This window comes from Phoca vitulina, unplaced genomic scaffold (assembly GCF_004348235.1).
Source record: "Phoca vitulina isolate PV1807 unplaced genomic scaffold, GSC_HSeal_1.0 scaffold100, whole genome shotgun sequence".
In the NCBI taxonomy this organism is placed as follows: Eukaryota; Metazoa; Chordata; class Mammalia; order Carnivora; family Phocidae; genus Phoca; species Phoca vitulina.
Genome location: NW_022589803.1, coordinates 89,576 through 107,123, shown reverse-complemented (window position 1 = coordinate 107,123; position 17,548 = coordinate 89,576). Strand labels below are relative to the sequence as shown.

Sequence of the window (17,548 nt, the reverse complement as noted above, 5' to 3'; positions counted from 1 at the left end):
CACCATTTACTTCTTTTTATATTATGTATCTATTAACAAATAATTGTAGCTATAGTTATTTTTAATACTTTTGTATTTTAACCTTTAAGCTGGAGTTAAGTGATTAACATACCATCATTTTATAATATTTACTACTCTGAAATTGACTATATACTTACCTTTATCAGGGTATTTTCATGTATCAGGTATCAGGTTTATTTTCATGTTACTAATTAGCACCCTTCCATTTCAGCTTGAAGAACTCCTTTCAGCACTTTTTGTAAGACAGCTTTAGTGGTGATGAACTCCGTCAGCTACTGTGTGTTTGGGAAGGTCTTTATTTCTCCTTCATTTCTGAAGGACAACTTTATCACATAAGGTATACCTGGTTGGTAGTTTTTTTTTTTTTTTTATCACTTTGAATATATCATCCCACTCTCTCCTGGTCTGCAAGGCTCCTGCTAAGAAATCTGCTAATAGCATTATGGGGGGTTCCCTTGTATGTGAGGATTTTTTTCTCTTGTTGTTTTTAATTTTTTCTCTTTGATTTTAGACAATTTTATTATCATGTGTTTTGGAGAATATAGTTTTGGGTTGAAATTGGGGGACTTATGATCTTTATGATCTTGGATATCCAAATCTCTCCCCTGATTTTAGAAGTTATTTCTTTAAATAAACTTTCTGTCCCTTTCTCCTCTTCTTCTTCTGGGAGCCCTATAATGTGTGGGTTGTTTCTCTTAATGGTATCCCATAGTCTCATAGGCTTTCATAACTCTTTCATTGTCCCCTTGACTGAATAATTTCAAATGACCTGTCTTCTACTTCATAGATTCTTCTGCTTGATCCAGTCTGCTACTTATGCTCTGTATTGCACTTTTCATTTTATCCATTGTATTCTCCCACCCCAGAATTTGTTTATTTTCATGATTTCTATCTCTCTGTTAAACTACTCATTTCCGTCACATATTGTTTTCCTTATTTTATTGTCTTTCTGTGTTTTCTTGTAGTCACCAAGCTTCCTTCAAACAACTATTTTGTATTATTTGTCAAACAGATTTCAGATCTCTGTTTCTTTGGAGTTGGTTACTGGAAAACTATTCCTCTGGTGGTGTCATGTTTCCTTGATTTTTCATGTTCCTCAAATTTTGTATTACTGTCTTTGCATTTGAGGAAGCAGTCACCTCCTTGTCTTTACTGACTGGTTTTGGAGAGAAATACCGTCTGTAAGCCTTGCTAGAAATTCTGAAGGTTTCTCAGACCTTTTCTATGGATACACCAGCTCCACACTTCTTGCTTCTTTTTTTGTGGGGGGTGGGGGAATTTTTAAGATTATATATCTTCTCTTGATCCTGCAAAGCCAGGCCAAGTTCTGACAGCCTCTCCTTTGCTTGCTTTCCCTAGGGCAATGCTGAATGCTCAAGTTTGTGTGCTTTCTCCCAATTCCACACAGTCTGGTTTTCTGTGAATGCTAACTTTCTGCAAAAAAAGACTTGTTCTTTCCACCATCAGGGGTGCACAAAAGGAGCTGGCCACAGGATGGAGGTGTATGTGGGTGAGGTGCGTGGCATGTCGGGGTGCCCTTGGGCCAACTGGGGGCATCTGTAGGTGAGGAGACCCCAGTAGCTTACTGGCAGGCTTCCTGATAAGTCTGCAAAGTGGTTAGTAGGATCTGTGTTCCTCTGATGCCATCTGAGAGCCCTGGCTGCTGTTCTCTCAGCCACTCCCTACTCTACTCCCCCAGATGTGTAGCACACCTCTATATTCTGGATGGGGTGAGAAAGAAGTGGGTCTTCTTGGCAGACTCCTGCACAACTGGATAGCTGGACATTTACTCCCATGCTCTCAATTTCCCCTGTGGGAGAAATCTCAGGCTGAGAAGGTCTCTCTTGCAGTAAGCTGTGCCACCTTGGGGGAGGGGTGACATAGGCACACTGAAATTGTTCCTCTCACTTTCTTTAATACGTCTAATCTTGGATTTTCTTTTTCTCCAGCAGTGTGCTAGAACTTCTCCAGTGGACTTCTGGACTTCTACAAAGGCCCTCTTATCTATGGGTGATTGTCTAAATTGGTGTTCTTTGAGGGAAGACAGTAGAAAGCTCTTATTCCACCATGTTGATGATGTCAGTCCACATGTCTTCACAGATGTGCAGCCTAGATGGTCTCTGTCTCTCTCAGCTGGACACTGACATGTCTTTATCCCCTTATTTCCTACATACATTTTAGAATCATGTCAAGTTCCTAAAAAATTCTGTTTGGATTTTGTTTGGAATTTCATTCCAAGTACAGACCAATTTGGAAAGAACTAACATTTTTAGGATATTGTCTTCCAGTCATTAACATATTTGTTCTCTTCATTTATTTGGGTCTTATTTTTAGATAAAGTTTTAAAACGTTTTCTATAAAAGCCCTAAAAAGTGGACCCTTGAATAAGGCCCGGAGTGAAGCAGTGGACAATTACTGGTATCTGTGTACCCAAGGCAGAATGATGTTATTTCAGGCATTTCTCAGGATTTAGGGAAGTCAGTACAAGGATCAAAAGACTGAGAAATTTAACTTGTCCTCCAGGATGTTTTTATGTACACGTGCAGTATTTGTAAGAAAAAATATTATAGAGAACAGATTAACTGATAATGGACACTTACCCCAGCTTTAATGTAAATAGGAGAAAATACCCAACCGAGAACACAGAGCAGAAACGGAGCCTGAAACCAAGAAGAAGAATTACATCAGGGTCTCATCTAGGCCAAGCTCTTAAATGAGATGCAATCTCAGTGACTATCTGTTTTGAGACTAACAAATGTATCAGTACTGGGGAAACTTACAAACAAAAGCCGAAGTGCACACCTTCCAGTATAACAAACTACTTACAGGCACTTGATCTTTGCCTATGAAAGAGTGCATTCTTAATTTTGGGGGGTTAACTGAACCAGTTTTCAGTGGATTTATTTTTAATTTATTGCTTGCCTACTTCCAAATCGGACTAAAGGTGGCTTATATATATAAGGATAGTTAAAAAAAAAAAAAAGAAAAGAAAAAAAATCAGAAACCATTCAGAGAAATGGGGGAGAAGCTCTACCAAAATTTCATACAAGTTACTGAAATTAAGTGATAAATTTGGCTCTGGCTTTCTTACAAAGAAGGGGTAAGGTAAGCTGAATATATAAAGCAGATGCTAGTAAATTCTGAGAGGTAAATTGTGGTAAAAATCAGGGCTTCTTGCTAGGTTTGAAATCGACTCTGCTAGAAGTATCCTTTATTTTTGTAGAAAGACGAGACTCAGAAAGTAGGGAAATTTCTGATTTATCCAGAAAAGTCAGATGACTTATATAGAGATAAATCAATAAGCCCAAGACTTATAAATTCACTTATATTGAACTTATATAGTGAACAAATTCTATGTCCTACAACAAACATATCCCACAGATTAAATAACTAATCCATTCATAAGTTTTATAGTTGAAACCTGGTATTCTTAGGAGGTCAGTTAGGAGTTTCGCCATAATTAGTTGAATATCTCGAAGAGCTCAGTTAAGCCTGTTCTCAATACATACTGCAAATATATACATACATATATGTACACACGCATATGCATACACACATACATTACATAGAGCTGTGTCTGGATCCACACACATATACACATATATATCTGTATGTATATCTAAGCACAAATGTATATGTACACATATACTTAAATGTTAATATGATCTTTTCCTTTTCCATACTTGATTAGTCTCCTAATAGCTCTTTGTTCACTGTGTTGCTATGACCCTTGGAATGTAAACATTCTCTGTCTCTTCATTAACTTTAATAATTAAGAAGAACAAAAACTGACACAGTCTTTTGGAGAAATCAAAGACTTGGTTCCTTTCTTCCATGTCTTCTCCAGAAGTCTTCAATATTTACTGGAGGTTGAAAGCATGTGAGTTTTATTTGGACAACGGTAAAGAGGGAGGTTAGTGGCTGTACAAGGTATTACTTACGTTCCACTCAAAGGCCCCAGTAGCAATCCCTGAAGTTGCTCCTATTCCAGCCAGGCCCATAAAGTGGCTGCTGCCAATATTCAGGGCAAAAAGAGAAGCACCTATCTGAAAATCAAAAGGCGATCACCTATCAGAACTCTCAGTCCAACTCCAAGAAATCATTTTCACAAATGTAAACTCAAACTGAATTTTCCACTTTCTCAAGAGGGACTATTCCCTGGGCAGAATTCCCCTTTGTGTTTCTTCTACTCAAACCCTAACCATAAATTAGAAGCCCAGTGAGGAGGGAGAAGGTGAAAAGAGAAGGATGGCCATTCTTATGGAATCACCCTTCACCTGCCCCAACGGCTTCCTTGCGGTTCCCTACTGCAGAAATATTAGCAGAGTGTGATTTCATCATTGTTTCAAATAATTTAAAAATATCAACAATTTAACTGATTAGCTGTAAGAGACTGGTTAAAATACTAAGGTACATTAATATGATGAAATACAATGTAGCGGGATGCCTGGGTGGCTTGGCTCAGGTCATGATCCCAGGGTCCTGGGATCGAGTCCCGCATCGGGCTCCCTGCTCAGTGTGGAGCCTGCTTCTCCCTCTGCCTGCCACCCCCCCGCTTGTGCTCTCTCTCTCTCTCTCTCTGACAAATAAATAAATAAAATCTTAAAAAAAAAAAAAAGAAATACAATGTAGCATATGGAAAGAATAAAGGAATTTTCATTAAACAATAAGGTAAGCAGTATGTATAATATAATCTCATTAAAATTTTATGTGTGCATCTTACACGTGTGCAAAATATGCATGGGAGTGATTCTGGCTATATATATATATATATAGACATATAACAAAATATTTCTGGAATTATGGTTATAGAGATGGAATGAGAAGAAAATTTCAAGTTCTATACTTAGACTGTAACTTTTGGGTTTTTTACAATCAACATCTGTTACTTTCAAAAGAAAAAATCCTAGAGGTATTTAAATGAGCAAAATCTCTCCTAAACAATAACAGCTTTTTAGTTGAGTAGAGATAGCCACTCTGTTCAAAACCAAAATCCAACTATTATGCTGTTGACATGAGATAGATTTAAAACCAAATTATCAAGAGAGGCTGCAAATAACAAAACCTTTTAGGTAAAAACAAACAGACACCCCAGCATTGACAATATTGATATAAGAAAAAGTAACATTCAAGACCAAAAGCATTAAACAGACAAAGAGGGTTTTTTTTTTTTATAACTATAAAAGGTAAAATGCACTAATAAGACATAGTTGAGAACATACAGACACCAAATACCTTAACAGCGACAATTGTAAGGAAAAAAAAAGTCTTAGAAGTGGCACATATAAGTACTCAAGTAATACTAGTTATTTTGTTATTAAGAATGTTCACTACAGGGGTGCCTGGATGGCTCAGTTGGTTAAGCATCTGCCTTCGGCTTGGGTCATGATCCTGGGGTCCTGGGATTGAGCCCCACATTGGGCTCTCTGCTCAGCGGGGCGCCTGCTTCTCCCTCTTCGCCCTGCTTGTGCTCTCTCTTGCTATCTCTCTCTCTCTCTCTCAAATAAATAAATAAAATCTAAAAAAAAAATGTTCACTACGTTTACCATAACAGTGAAAAGTTATATACAATCTAAATTGCCCAACAAGATAGTGTATAAATGATGGAATGTTCATATGATGTAACACTATGCCACTGCATATAAATATAAAATAAATCCACCTATCTATGCTTTATAGATGTTGGAAGATACTAGCACATGATTAAATTAAAAGGTAGGTTTAAAAGGCACCATTCATTAATTCAATAACTACTAATAAATGTTCATTGCCAACTATGTCCAGGCACTTTTCTAGATATTAGGGATACACTAGTGAGTAAAGTAGACAAAAATCCCTGCCCTCGGGGCACCTGGGTGGCTCAGTTGGTTAAGCGACTGCCTTCGGCTCAGGTCATGATCCTGGGGTCCCGCGATCGAGTACCGCGTCGGGCTCCCTGCTTAGCAGGGAGTCTGCTTCTCCCTCTGACCCTCACCCCTCTCATTCTCTCTCTCTGTCATTCTCTCTCTCAAAAATAAATAAAATTAAAAAAACGTCCCTGCCCTCATGAAGCTAACATTCTTTTGGGAAAAAGAGAATAAACAAAATAAATTAGAGGATTATTTTAAAGCTATTAATTAATTAATTTATTAATTTATTTTAGAGAGAGAGCATGCACATGCACCTGAGTGGGGGGCGGGGAGGAGGAGAGGAGGAGGGAGAGGGGGAAGGGAGAGGGAAGAGGAGAGAGAGGAAAGAAAAGAATCTCAAGCAGACTCCACGCTGAGTACGGAGCCCAACTTAGGGCTCAATCCCAGAACCCTGAGATCATGCATGACCTGAGCTGAAACCAAGAATCGGACACTTAACTGAATGAACCACCCAAGAACTCCAAGGATTATTTTATAGCATGATAGACAGTGATAAGTACTACAGAGTTAAAAAAAAAAAAAAAAAAGGTGGGGAAGTGGATAGGAAGTACTGGGAAATTGGGTGGTCAGGGTAGACTGTCTGAGAGAAGAGCTGAGGAAGATCAGAAGAGGTGGGGAGCAAGCCATGGGGATTCTGGGGAGAGCGCACCAGCTGAATAGAGCAGCAGGGGCAAAGGCCCTGAGGCAGAAGCACAGCTGGGTTGTTCAAGGACACTGGATAGAGCTGGGGACAGGCATCCTGAGAGGCAAGCTCAGAGAGTTAACGAGGTGCAGATCATCTGTGCCCTATGTGCCATTGTAAGCAGTGGGGCTTTCTTTCTGGGTGACATGGGAGCCCCAAGACGGTTTTAAGCAGAGAAGTGATATGGTTTGGCTTGAGTTTTAATGGGCTCCCTTTAGCTGCTCTGCTGAGATTGGATATACAAGAGCCGAGGTAGAAAGAGGGGGTCCAAGAGGCTGTTATAATGAATCCAGGTGAGAGGCCATAGCAGCACAGACCTGGAGGCAGAGCTGATGGGAAGTGGTCAGATTTGAAATTTATCTTTTAGACTGAGTCATAGGATTTCCTGATGGATGGGATATCGGGTATAAGAGAGACTAACGCGTCTAACAAGACTCCATGTTTGTCAACCCAAGCAACCAGAAGGATGGACTTGCTATTCAGGAGACAGGGAAGATGGTGGCAGGAGCAGATTTGTGGAGGAAGGTCCAAAGCTCCCTTTGGGGCTTGTTCAGTTTGGGATACCTGATAGACTTCTTGAGTGCAGGTCCTGAATAGTGCAGGAGTCACAAGCAAGTCTGGAGTTCATGGGAGGGACCTGGGATTTGTTAGCATGTAACTGGTATTCAATGCCATGAGCTAGACGAGTTGCTAAGTGTGTGAGTGTAATTGGAGAGAAGTGGTCAGGCGTGAACCCTGGGGACCTCCAGCGTTAAGAAGCAAGAGAGATGGGGGAGAGCCAGCCAGGGAGACTGACCATGAGCAGCTGGGGAGGCAGCTGGAAAAGAGGAGAGTAAGGCGACAAAATAGGGAGGGAGGGAGGACGGAGAGTCTCAGAGTTTCACCACTGCCAAACCAGCTGAGATGAGGACTGGGAACTGGGCACAAGAATAAGCCATGTACAGTTGAAAAAAAAAAAAAAGGAAAGAAAGAAAAGAAAAGTCATGTGGCGGGCCTTGACAAGAGCAATTGATACCCATCAGATACCTGCTAATTGAAGGAGAATATAAAACAAAAAAGAAAGCCAGAGTGGCAAAAATCATTCTTCTAATTCAATTTCCTTTAATAATACCGTCATATATTTTGCTCATTAAGCAATAATCCTCACAATGAAAAGAGAACCCACAGCAAAGAAATTAATAAATCATAACATACATAAACATCAGGAGGCCAAAGCATGTTAGCGTCTCCTGAAAACCATTACAAGCGTCAGTTACACAAGATAATGTGGGAAGCAGACTGCCGTTTCTCTGGGTACAGAAAACATGATTTCAGGTCTAAGGGAGGCTCAGGCAAAAGACTGGGGGCCTTACAGCCCAGGAAGAGACTGTGTTGCTAGAATCCTCCACAGAAAAATAAACTAAGGCAGGAGGCCCATTGCAAATATTTCTTTGCTGCATTCAATCTCTTTCTAAGCCAGGTTTATATATATAAAAAGAAAATTCAAGTATAATTCAGAGAGTTGACACCAGGAAACCACTTTTCCCCAAATCTCCCAGCTAAGAGGCAAAGCCATTTCTGCTAGGTTGTTGGATCCATCAGAGTTAATAAGTGTACTTTCCTCGTCCCTTTGAATAAAGGCACCTTCTCCTCCTGAGACAAGACTTCTCTCTTTGAAGCATTACCCCAGTGTGAAAAACCAAATCTTTGCCATAAGACTGGTTAACATTTGGGGGCAAAGAATATTAGTGAGTAAGGGCCCACTTCTTACACAATGCTCTAAATGTAGCTTACACTCCTGTGTAGGAAATGCATGCACATTTTTTACATAATAAGCTATAAAACAGCCCTGGCTCAGGCTTGACTAGGGTCCTCAACTCTGGGCCCGGCTAGTTACCCACATCCTCCTCCTCCCTGGGGCACCCCTACCCACTCCATCATGGGCACAGGGTCATGGACAGGCAGCTGCCTCTGCTGCTGGGGGAGTTCCGAGGCACTCCTCTTGGATGGAATCACTCAGAATAATGAATACATTATTTAATACATAAAAGACAAAAAATGTTTCTACTCCACGTCCCTCCATCCAGCATCATGCAGTTCCACACCTCCAAGCTTTGGCATATGCTGTTCCCTCTGCCTGGAATACCCTCACACTCTACCTGCCAAACACCCACTCCACCTCCACATCCTGCTCGAACAACCCGACCTCTGTGAGGCCTTTCCTGTCTTGCACCATTGCCGCCCAGCAAGCCTCAGTTTACCTGTCATCCGTACCTGGCCTGCGCACTTCCCACCAGACTCACTGTACTGCACTGTAACCTGCTATGATTTGCTGGATACACACCCAACTCCCATTCCAGAGTGTTTGTTTCCAGAGGGCAAGACTGTCTATTTCCAACCTGTATCCTGGAACCTAGAACAATGCTTTGTACATATGAGGTACCTCATAAATGGTTAGTAAATTAAACTGAATCGAATGGAAACAGGTTGGTAAGAAACTTCTTCAGAGTTATGCAAACTCTAATGGAATGACTTTCCCGATTGAGCAACTTCAAATTATTTTGGGTATGAGACATCTACATTAAAGGAACAGACAAATTCACGTGCGGCCCCCCCACGTGGATTGCCACACTCGAGGCTTACTCACCGGCCACCATGCTAGATTGCGGCCAGCCAGGAAGAAGTTTTCTACTGTCCTGTGATTGCTTGACAGGATAGCCTTAAAAACAAACAAAGGAATACAAGAAACAAACTGCTCCAAAGACACTGATCTCTCAAACCATCACTTTCACTTCTCTTTAGCAGAGATCCCCAAATCCATTCTCCCCTTCTTCCTTTTTAGGAATAGAAGCCCCTACCCACTGAGTTAAAACGAAGGCTCATGGCTGCCTAGCTGGAGGTTACAGTCTCTTTCAGGTCTGATTGCATGGACGTTTCCATTTCTCTACACTCTTGGGAAAATAATATTGCTTTAGTCTTTCCCAACTAGTTAACCAGTGCCATAGTTTCCAGCAGAGTCTGGGAGATAAGTGGTTAGCAAATGTCTGGATCAGTCAGGAATGGCAAATCTGAACATGTGCCTAGCTTCTCCCAGGACAGGAGTCACTCCGCCATCACTACGGTGTCCTTCCAACACATCCACGTCCTCTTTACTCAGGCTCCCAGCTCTGATTCCCAGACTCCGATGTGGTCAAAAGACAATCCTGCGGATTTCCTGGATTGGGTAGAACCAGCACGACCTAAGGATGACAGCTAGTTGACAGTGTTTCCGTGGGAAGAGTGAACTTAAAAACTGCCATCTGAGGTATCTGCGTTATAGTGGGGTCCCCTTGCATCATAAAGCCTTAAGCCACAGAAACAACTCTCCAAATCAGACGCTTTAAGTTAGTCTCACTTCATCTATTCACTAAATATTTATCAAAGGCTTGTTATGTGCAGAGCTGAACTTCTCTAAGGAAGGTATCAGCAGTAAAACTTTTAAAAGGAGTTTCCATGAATAAAAGCATCCTCTCTTTATGGAAAGAGAGGACCAGACAGTAAGAAAAGGAGATCCTGGGAAGAAGGTGGCTTAGGCATCTGTCCCTGCCTCCTCCTTCCTCCGTGCTCTCTTTCTGGAATAATAACACAACCACAGGGGCACCTGGGTGGCTCAGTCGATTAAGCGGCTGCCTCTGGCTCAGGTCATGATCCCAGGGTCCTAGGATCGAGCCCCATGTCCGGCTCCCTGCTCGGCGGAGAGCCTGCTTCTCCCTCTCCCTCTGCCTGCCACTCTGCCTACTTGTGCTCTCTCTCTATCTCTCTGTCAAATAAATAAATAAAAATCTTAAAAAAAAAATAACATAACCACAGTAGCCAGGTTGGTGGGGAAGAAGATACTGCCAACACTTTCTCAAAGATCTCTGGGCTGACACTGATAAAACAGAAAACAAACCAAAAAAAGTGTAAGTTTTTCCCCCTTGACCATCCTGTAAGAGCCAAGGCACCAGCAGCAAAGACTAAGATTTCCCAGTTCCCTGGGGCCTCAGCAGACAGGAATTGATGAATGCTTTCAGAAAGGAGTCCCATCTGTGCGAATGTGGGCAATCAGTTCAGTGAGAAAAGGGTGGTTTAATAACTGGAAGAAAAGAAAGCTAGATTCATCCATCACATCATACATAAAAATAAATTTCAGATGTCCCAGAGATTTAAATATGAAAAAACTATAAAATATTAGAAGAAAATTTAGGATAATATTTGTATGACCTTGGAATGGGAGAAAAATTTCCTAGGCAGGGCAGGAAATCTACAAGATACAAAGGAAAAGAGAGATAGTTGGCTTCCTCAAAGTTAACAAAACCTCAAATGACAGAAAGACACCATTAACAGTTCAGACCACTGTTCTCAATCAGAGGTGATTTTTGCCCCATCCACCCAGGGAATGTTTGGCAATGTTTGGAGACATTTTTGGTTGCGAATGGGTAGGGGTCGAGGATACTTCCAAGCATCCTGTAACATATAGGACAGATGCCCACAATGAATTATCTGGTCCCAAATATCAGTGGTAGACACTGGTCCAGACAAATGATAGCTTGGGGAAAACATATGAGCAAGTCAAATGACAGAGAAGTTGATAAAAGCAAAGTCAAACAACCCAAATACAAAATGACAAATAAACTGGCTACTCACAGGAGAAGAAAATCCATGGACAATAAACTCATAAAAAGATGCTCAACCTCAACAGGAGTCTAGGAAGTGCAAATCAAAGCTACAACGACAAACCACTATTCACCCATCAGGCTGGCAACACACACACACACACACACACACACACACAAGCAGTAACAAGCAAATCTTGGGGAAAAGAGCATGATCATATCCTGCTTGTGAGAAAAGTAAAGTAAATCTCAATAAGCTTCGGGGGTTGGCATTTAGTAATATCTACTAAATTTCAGGTAAACGTATACTTTTGACCCAGCAGTTCTAATTTTGGGAACCCACGCTACACAGATTAAAAGCACCAATACATCAGAAACAACACCCGGCGACAATCTAAGTCTCAGTAGGGAAGAGGTGAAGAGTACACATGATTGTAGGACTGCTAGGCAGCTAATAAAAACATAAGCTGAATCTCTATCTGTTGACCTATAGGACTCTCTCCATATATAGTAAGTGGGGAGAAAAGTGAGCTGCAGTGTGATGTGTATGATATGATCACATCTTCTGTAAAGACAAAAGACAAAAACTCTACATATGTATCCGCATGCTTGCATACGCACCAAGAAAGGGGAGGAAGGACACACGACCCATGGTTACCTCAGAAGGATGGGCATGGATGGGGGAAGAATAGTAACATTCCTTATTTATGCATCTTTTTACGTCTTACCGTAAGCATGTAATACTTTCCTAATTAAAAACAATATATGATTTTCAAAAAGAACAAATGGAAAGATACTAATATAAAGAAGGAAAAAGACTGAAGCATTCTGGATAACTGTGCATGTTTTATGGCTCCCAGAAGAACAGAAGGAACAGCAGGTTTCTTTTGGAAATGACCAGATGGCTTACTAGTCCTCTGACCTTGACCAGACTTAGGCCCCAACTAGGCCTGGAAGAAAGCTGGGTGGGGGCTTCCTCATTCAATACGAGCACTAGGGGAAGGATCCCAAAACAAGTACTCATTACTCAGAGCCCCTGTGTCCATAGGCCACTTAGAAGTATGTTTCTCATAATTGAGGCCAATTTTTAAAAAATCTTTTGTTCGAATGATCTGGATAAATACCCCGGATTTCTCCTTTATGTTTGGAATAAAGGGCCTATATTTTCTCTTCTGGTATAAAATTCTCTTAATAGGATGGAGACCTTCATTCCTCTATCTGCTTACTAGCAGCATAATGACTTACTGTAAGCCCTCAAAAGGAGGGTCCAATGATTGCACTTTGAAAGGCCAGACTCCGCACAGTAAGATCCTGTTCATGATCTGGTGAAATGTCTCAAAGTGAAGGTCACATGGGCATGAAAAGCTTCAGCTGGGTGGGGGCCACCCAGAATGAGGACTTTCCCACTGGTTAGTGAATGGTGGCAGTCACCAGACACTCCTGCTTGGTGAAGCAGGCCAGGCAGAAGCTTCTGACCGTTAACAGCTTACCCGAGGGGTGACATCATGACACCAGCCAAAGCTTTCATATCCATCCAATCTTTAACTGGAACACAGGCAGGCTCCTCCTAGGCAGGGCCTGTCTCTGGGTAGTATGGTTAAAAGACCTGAGTGCTTATATGCTAAGTTCTAGTGGGCATATGGCAGTAAAGGAGACATGCTCTCCGCCCTCTTAAGAGAACCCTGTAGGAGGAAAAAAAAAACAACAACTTTTCATTCAAATTTAGAGGGAATGCTTAGAGCCCTAAGTTACATGTGACCTTTGAGATTTTGCTAGCAAGGCAAAGGGGTTAAGCTCATGAGTCAGATCAGGCAACTCTAGGGTTGAACCTGAACACAATCATTCCTTGGTTGCTCCTGAACCTCTTTGAGCCTCAGATTCTTCAACTGTGAAACTGGAGGGAATGACAGTATATTATTCACAGCACGGCTGTGAGGATGCGATGAACTTAAAGCACTCAGGACAGACCTGGCACTTAAGGGCCTAATCAGCATTAGCTGTCATTATTACCACCCTAACAGTGACTGCTTGCCAAACACCGCTTAGGTTCCAGGCAGCAGGCACAGGGGGATTTGGGCCTGCTTGTTTATTCGGGAGGTGGTGAGGAAACGTGCGGTTAGTAGAGGATGGCTCCGTTTCTGAGGACCTGCCTTTATTTACTCTTGGCTGGAAGGGAGGGGAGGAGCTGGGCAGAGGGAGCGGGGAGAGGTGTCCTCGGTGGGCTATGCACAGGCCAGGACAGGGATGGGAGGGTACTGGGGTGGGGCGGGACGCGAGGTGGGGACCAGGTGACTGGCACGGAGCGGGTCACACCCAGCCTGGTGTCCAGGGCCCTGCCCTCCCCTCCCGGCCCCGACGTACCCACAGCCCGATGCCCAGGACCAACAGGAAGTACGAAACCATCACCAGGATGTCTAGGGCGCTGCTGACACCGGAGCCCAAAGGCACTCCAGCTTGAGATGTTGTCATTGCACGAAAAGCCCATGGTGGCGCTTCTGCCAGACGCGCACTGCGGGCTGTCAGAGGAGTTGGCAACGCCTTGACTTTGGCTTGGCTTTGGCTGGGCCTCCGCCGCCGCCGCAGAGCATGCCGGGAAGGGCTGCAGGGCAGCCTGGGAGTTCCCGGCAGGCCCCGGGGTCCCAGCACGCGCCCAGATCCCCCCGGGCTGCGGATGCTTCCGTAGTGGTTGGTCTATTGAGTGAGAAAACGAAAAGCCTTTCGTCACTGCTGTTCCAGGCACAACGCCCCCGCTGTGTGGACTGCACTCCCTTTATGCGGAGACTGTGAGTTGGGCTGAGGTGGGGCCAAGCGTGAGGCTACAGAGGCGGGATCAGTTCACAGTGTATCTCTCTGAGCCACTTGGAAGCCTGGGGCAAAGTGAGAAGCCAGTGGTCCTGCCTCTGTCTTTATTTACGATTTTCATATTTGGTTCATTGTGGACCTGTGTTAATTTGGATTTAGTAAAACAAGTACATTGGAATACTATTCCTCCTGAGTCCTGAGTTTTTCAGTGCCCCCTTAAATTTTGCACCACGGGAAATGCCTCACTCGCCTCACCCTAGTCAGGGTCCTGCTTGGACCGATTCCAGAGGGCCCCCGCCTTTTGCAATTTGATCTTTTACTGGTGCTGTGAGCATTATTTAATCTGGGCCAAGCATTACTCTACTTGATTTCTCTGCGAAAGGTGTTTTTCTGCTAAACTGTTTTTTTAGAAATTTTGGTTAATAATACTAATAACACCAAAAAATGCTTGTAACAATAATAGCTAACTTAATAGTTCTTGCTAGGTACCATACCCCCTTCTATGCACTTTGCACATGTTAACCCATTTGATTCTTGCAATTAGTACATTGAATTTATGAACACAAGGAGGGGGAGGCTTGTACCTACCGGTAGCCAGTCACAGGTCTGTGATCACAGCGTATATAGTGTATAGTTCTAGTTTAAGTTCAGTGCTATCCAAAAGAAATGTACTACGAATCACAGATGTTATTTTATTTTATTCCAGCTTTATTGAGGTACGATTGACAAAAATTGTACATATTTAAGATGTAAGTGATACTTAAGGTGTAGATGATTTTGATAAATGTATATATTTGAAGTAATTACCATGATCTAATTAACATATTAATCACCATTACCACTTTGTGTGTGTGTATTAAGAACACTTGAGATCTACTCTGTTAGTAAATTTCAAGTATGCAGTACATTGTAATGAACTATAGTCCACCATGCTGTATGCTAGGTCTCTAGAATTTATTCATCTTATAACTGAAAGTTTGTACCTTTTGATCAATATCTCTCCTCCCCGCCGCCGCCCCCCCCCCCCCCCCCAGGCCTGCCCTAGCTTCTGGTAATCTGGTAATCACCATTCTGTTCTACTTTCTGTTACTATGAGTTTGACTTTTTTCCTTTTCTTTCTCTCGCTCTCTCTCTCTCTTTTTTTTTTTTTAGATTTCACATATAAGTGAGATCATATAATGTCTTTTTGTGCCCGGTATTTTTCACTTAGCATGATGTCCTCCAGGTTTATCCATGTTGTTGCAAATAGCAGGGTTTCCTTCTGTTGTAAGGCTGAATAATCTTCTATTGTGTACATGTATACCACATTTTCTTTATCCATGCATCTGTCCATGGACACTTAGGTTGCTTCCATATCTTGGCTACTGTATAATGCTGCAATGAACATGGGAGTGCAGATTTCTCTTTGAGATAGTGACTTTATTTCCTTTGGATATATACCCAGAAGTGGAATTGCTAGATCAGGTAATTGTTCTATTTTTAACGTTTTGAAAAATCTCTATGCTGTTTTCCACAGAGGCTGTGCCAATTTACATTCTCACCAGTAGTGTTTTCCCTTTTCTCTACATCCTAGCCAATACGTGTTATCTCCTGTATTTTTGATAATAGCCATCCTACCAAGTTTGAAGTAATATTTCATTGTGGTTTTGATTTATATTTCCTTTTTTAAAAGACATTTTATTTTTTTCACTTTTATTCTATATTTTTAATGATTTTTTCATTAATTTTCTTATATTTTCCAATTCCTTTTTATCTTTTATTATTTTTAATTTTTATTTTACATATATACTTTATGTATTTTTGTTTACATTAATTTTATTTTATTTCATTTTATTTTTTTATTTTGGGATCTATATTCTTTTTTTTAAGCTTCTAACATTTTATTTGTTTTATTTATTTTATTATTGTTATTTTTTATTATGTTCAGTTAGCCACCATATAGTACATCATTAGTTTTCAATGTAGTGTTCAATGATTCATTAGTTGCATATAACACCCAGTGCTCACACACGTGCCCTCCTTAATACCCATCACCCAGCTACCCCATCTCCCCACCGCCTCCCCTCTGGAACCCTCAGTTTGTTTCCTGGAGTCCATAGTCTCTCATGGTTTGTCTCCCTCACTGATTTCCCCCCTTCAGTTTTCTCTCCCTTCCCCTATGGTCTTCTGTGCTATTCCTTATGTTCCATATATGAGTGAAACCATATGATAATTGCCTTTTTCTGCTTGACTGATTTCACTTAGCATGATCCCCTCCGGTTCCATCCATGTCAATGAGAATGGTGGGTATTCATCCTTTCTGATGGCTGAATAATATTCCATTGTATATATGGATCACATCTTCTTTATCCATTCATTTGTTGAAGGGCATCTCGGCTCCTTCCACAGTTTGGCTATTGTGGACATTGCTGCTATGAACATTGGGGTGCATGTGCCCCTTCTTTTCACTACATCTGTATCTTTAGGGTAGATACCTAGTAGTGCAATTCGTGGGTCATAGGGTAGCTCTGTTTTTAACTTTTTGAGGAACCTCCATACTGTTTTCCAGAGTGGCTGTACCAGCTTGCATTCCCACCAACAGTGTAAGAGGGTTCCCCTTTCTCCACATCCTCGCCAACATTTGTTGTTTCCTGCCTTGTTAATTTTTGCCATTCTAACTGGTGTAAGGTGGTATCTCATTGTGGTTTTGATTTGAATTTCCCTGATGGCTAGTGATGTTGAACATTTTTCATGTGTCTGTTAGCCATTTGTATGTCTTCTTCGGAGAAGTGTCTGTTCATGTCTTCTGCCCATTTTTTGACTGGATTATTTGTTTTTTTTGGGGGTTGAGTTTGAGAAGTTCTTTATAGATCTTGGATACCAGCCCTTTATCTGTAGTGTCATTTGCAAATATCTCCTCCCATTCAGTGGGTTGCCTCTTAGTTTTGTTGACTGTTTCCTTTGCTGTGCAAAAGCTTTTTATCTTGATGAAGTCCCAAAAGTTCATTTTTGCTTTTGTTTCCCTTGCCTTTGGAGACGTGTCTTGAAAGAAGCTGCTGTCAAAGAGGTTACTGCCTATGTTCTCCGCTAGGATTTTGATGGATTCCTGTCTGACACTGAGGTCTTTCATCCATTTAAAGTTTATCTTTGGGTATGGTGTAAGAGAATGGTCCAGTTTCATTCTTCTGTGTGTAGCTGTCCAATTTTCCCAGCACCATTTATTGAAGAGACTGTCTTTTTTTCCAATATTTTTTTCTGATTTGTCAAAGATTAGTTGACCATAGAGTTGAGGGTCCACTTCTGGAGTCTCTATTCTGTTCCACTGATCTATGTGTCTGTTTTTGTGCCAATACCATGCTGTCTTGGTGATCACAGCTTTGTAATATAGCATGAAGTCAGGCAACGTGATGCCCCCAGCTTTGTATGGAACCAGAAAAGACCCCAAATCGCCAAGGGAATATTGAAGAAGATTTATATTTCCTAGGTGATTAGTGATGTTGAGCATCTTTTCATGTGCCTCTTGGCCATTTGTACGTCTTCTT

General features: G+C 41.7%; 1 protein-coding gene across 1 annotated transcript in view; it reads right to left on the bottom strand.

The window, feature by feature from the left end:
* Window positions 1-13,747, bottom strand: part of LOC116627718 (sodium/glucose cotransporter 1-like) — a 60,181-nt gene extending 46,434 nt beyond the window's left edge. The window contains 4 exon segments of the mRNA XM_032397602.1: window positions 2,622-2,681; window positions 3,963-4,067; window positions 9,239-9,310; window positions 13,587-13,747. Of these exon segments, the coding sequence (XP_032253493.1) occupies window positions 2,622-2,681; window positions 3,963-4,067; window positions 9,239-9,310; window positions 13,587-13,694 (345 nt within the window). The 5' untranslated portion in view covers window positions 13,695-13,747.
* Between the last annotated feature and the right edge of the window lie 3,801 nt (window positions 13,748-17,548).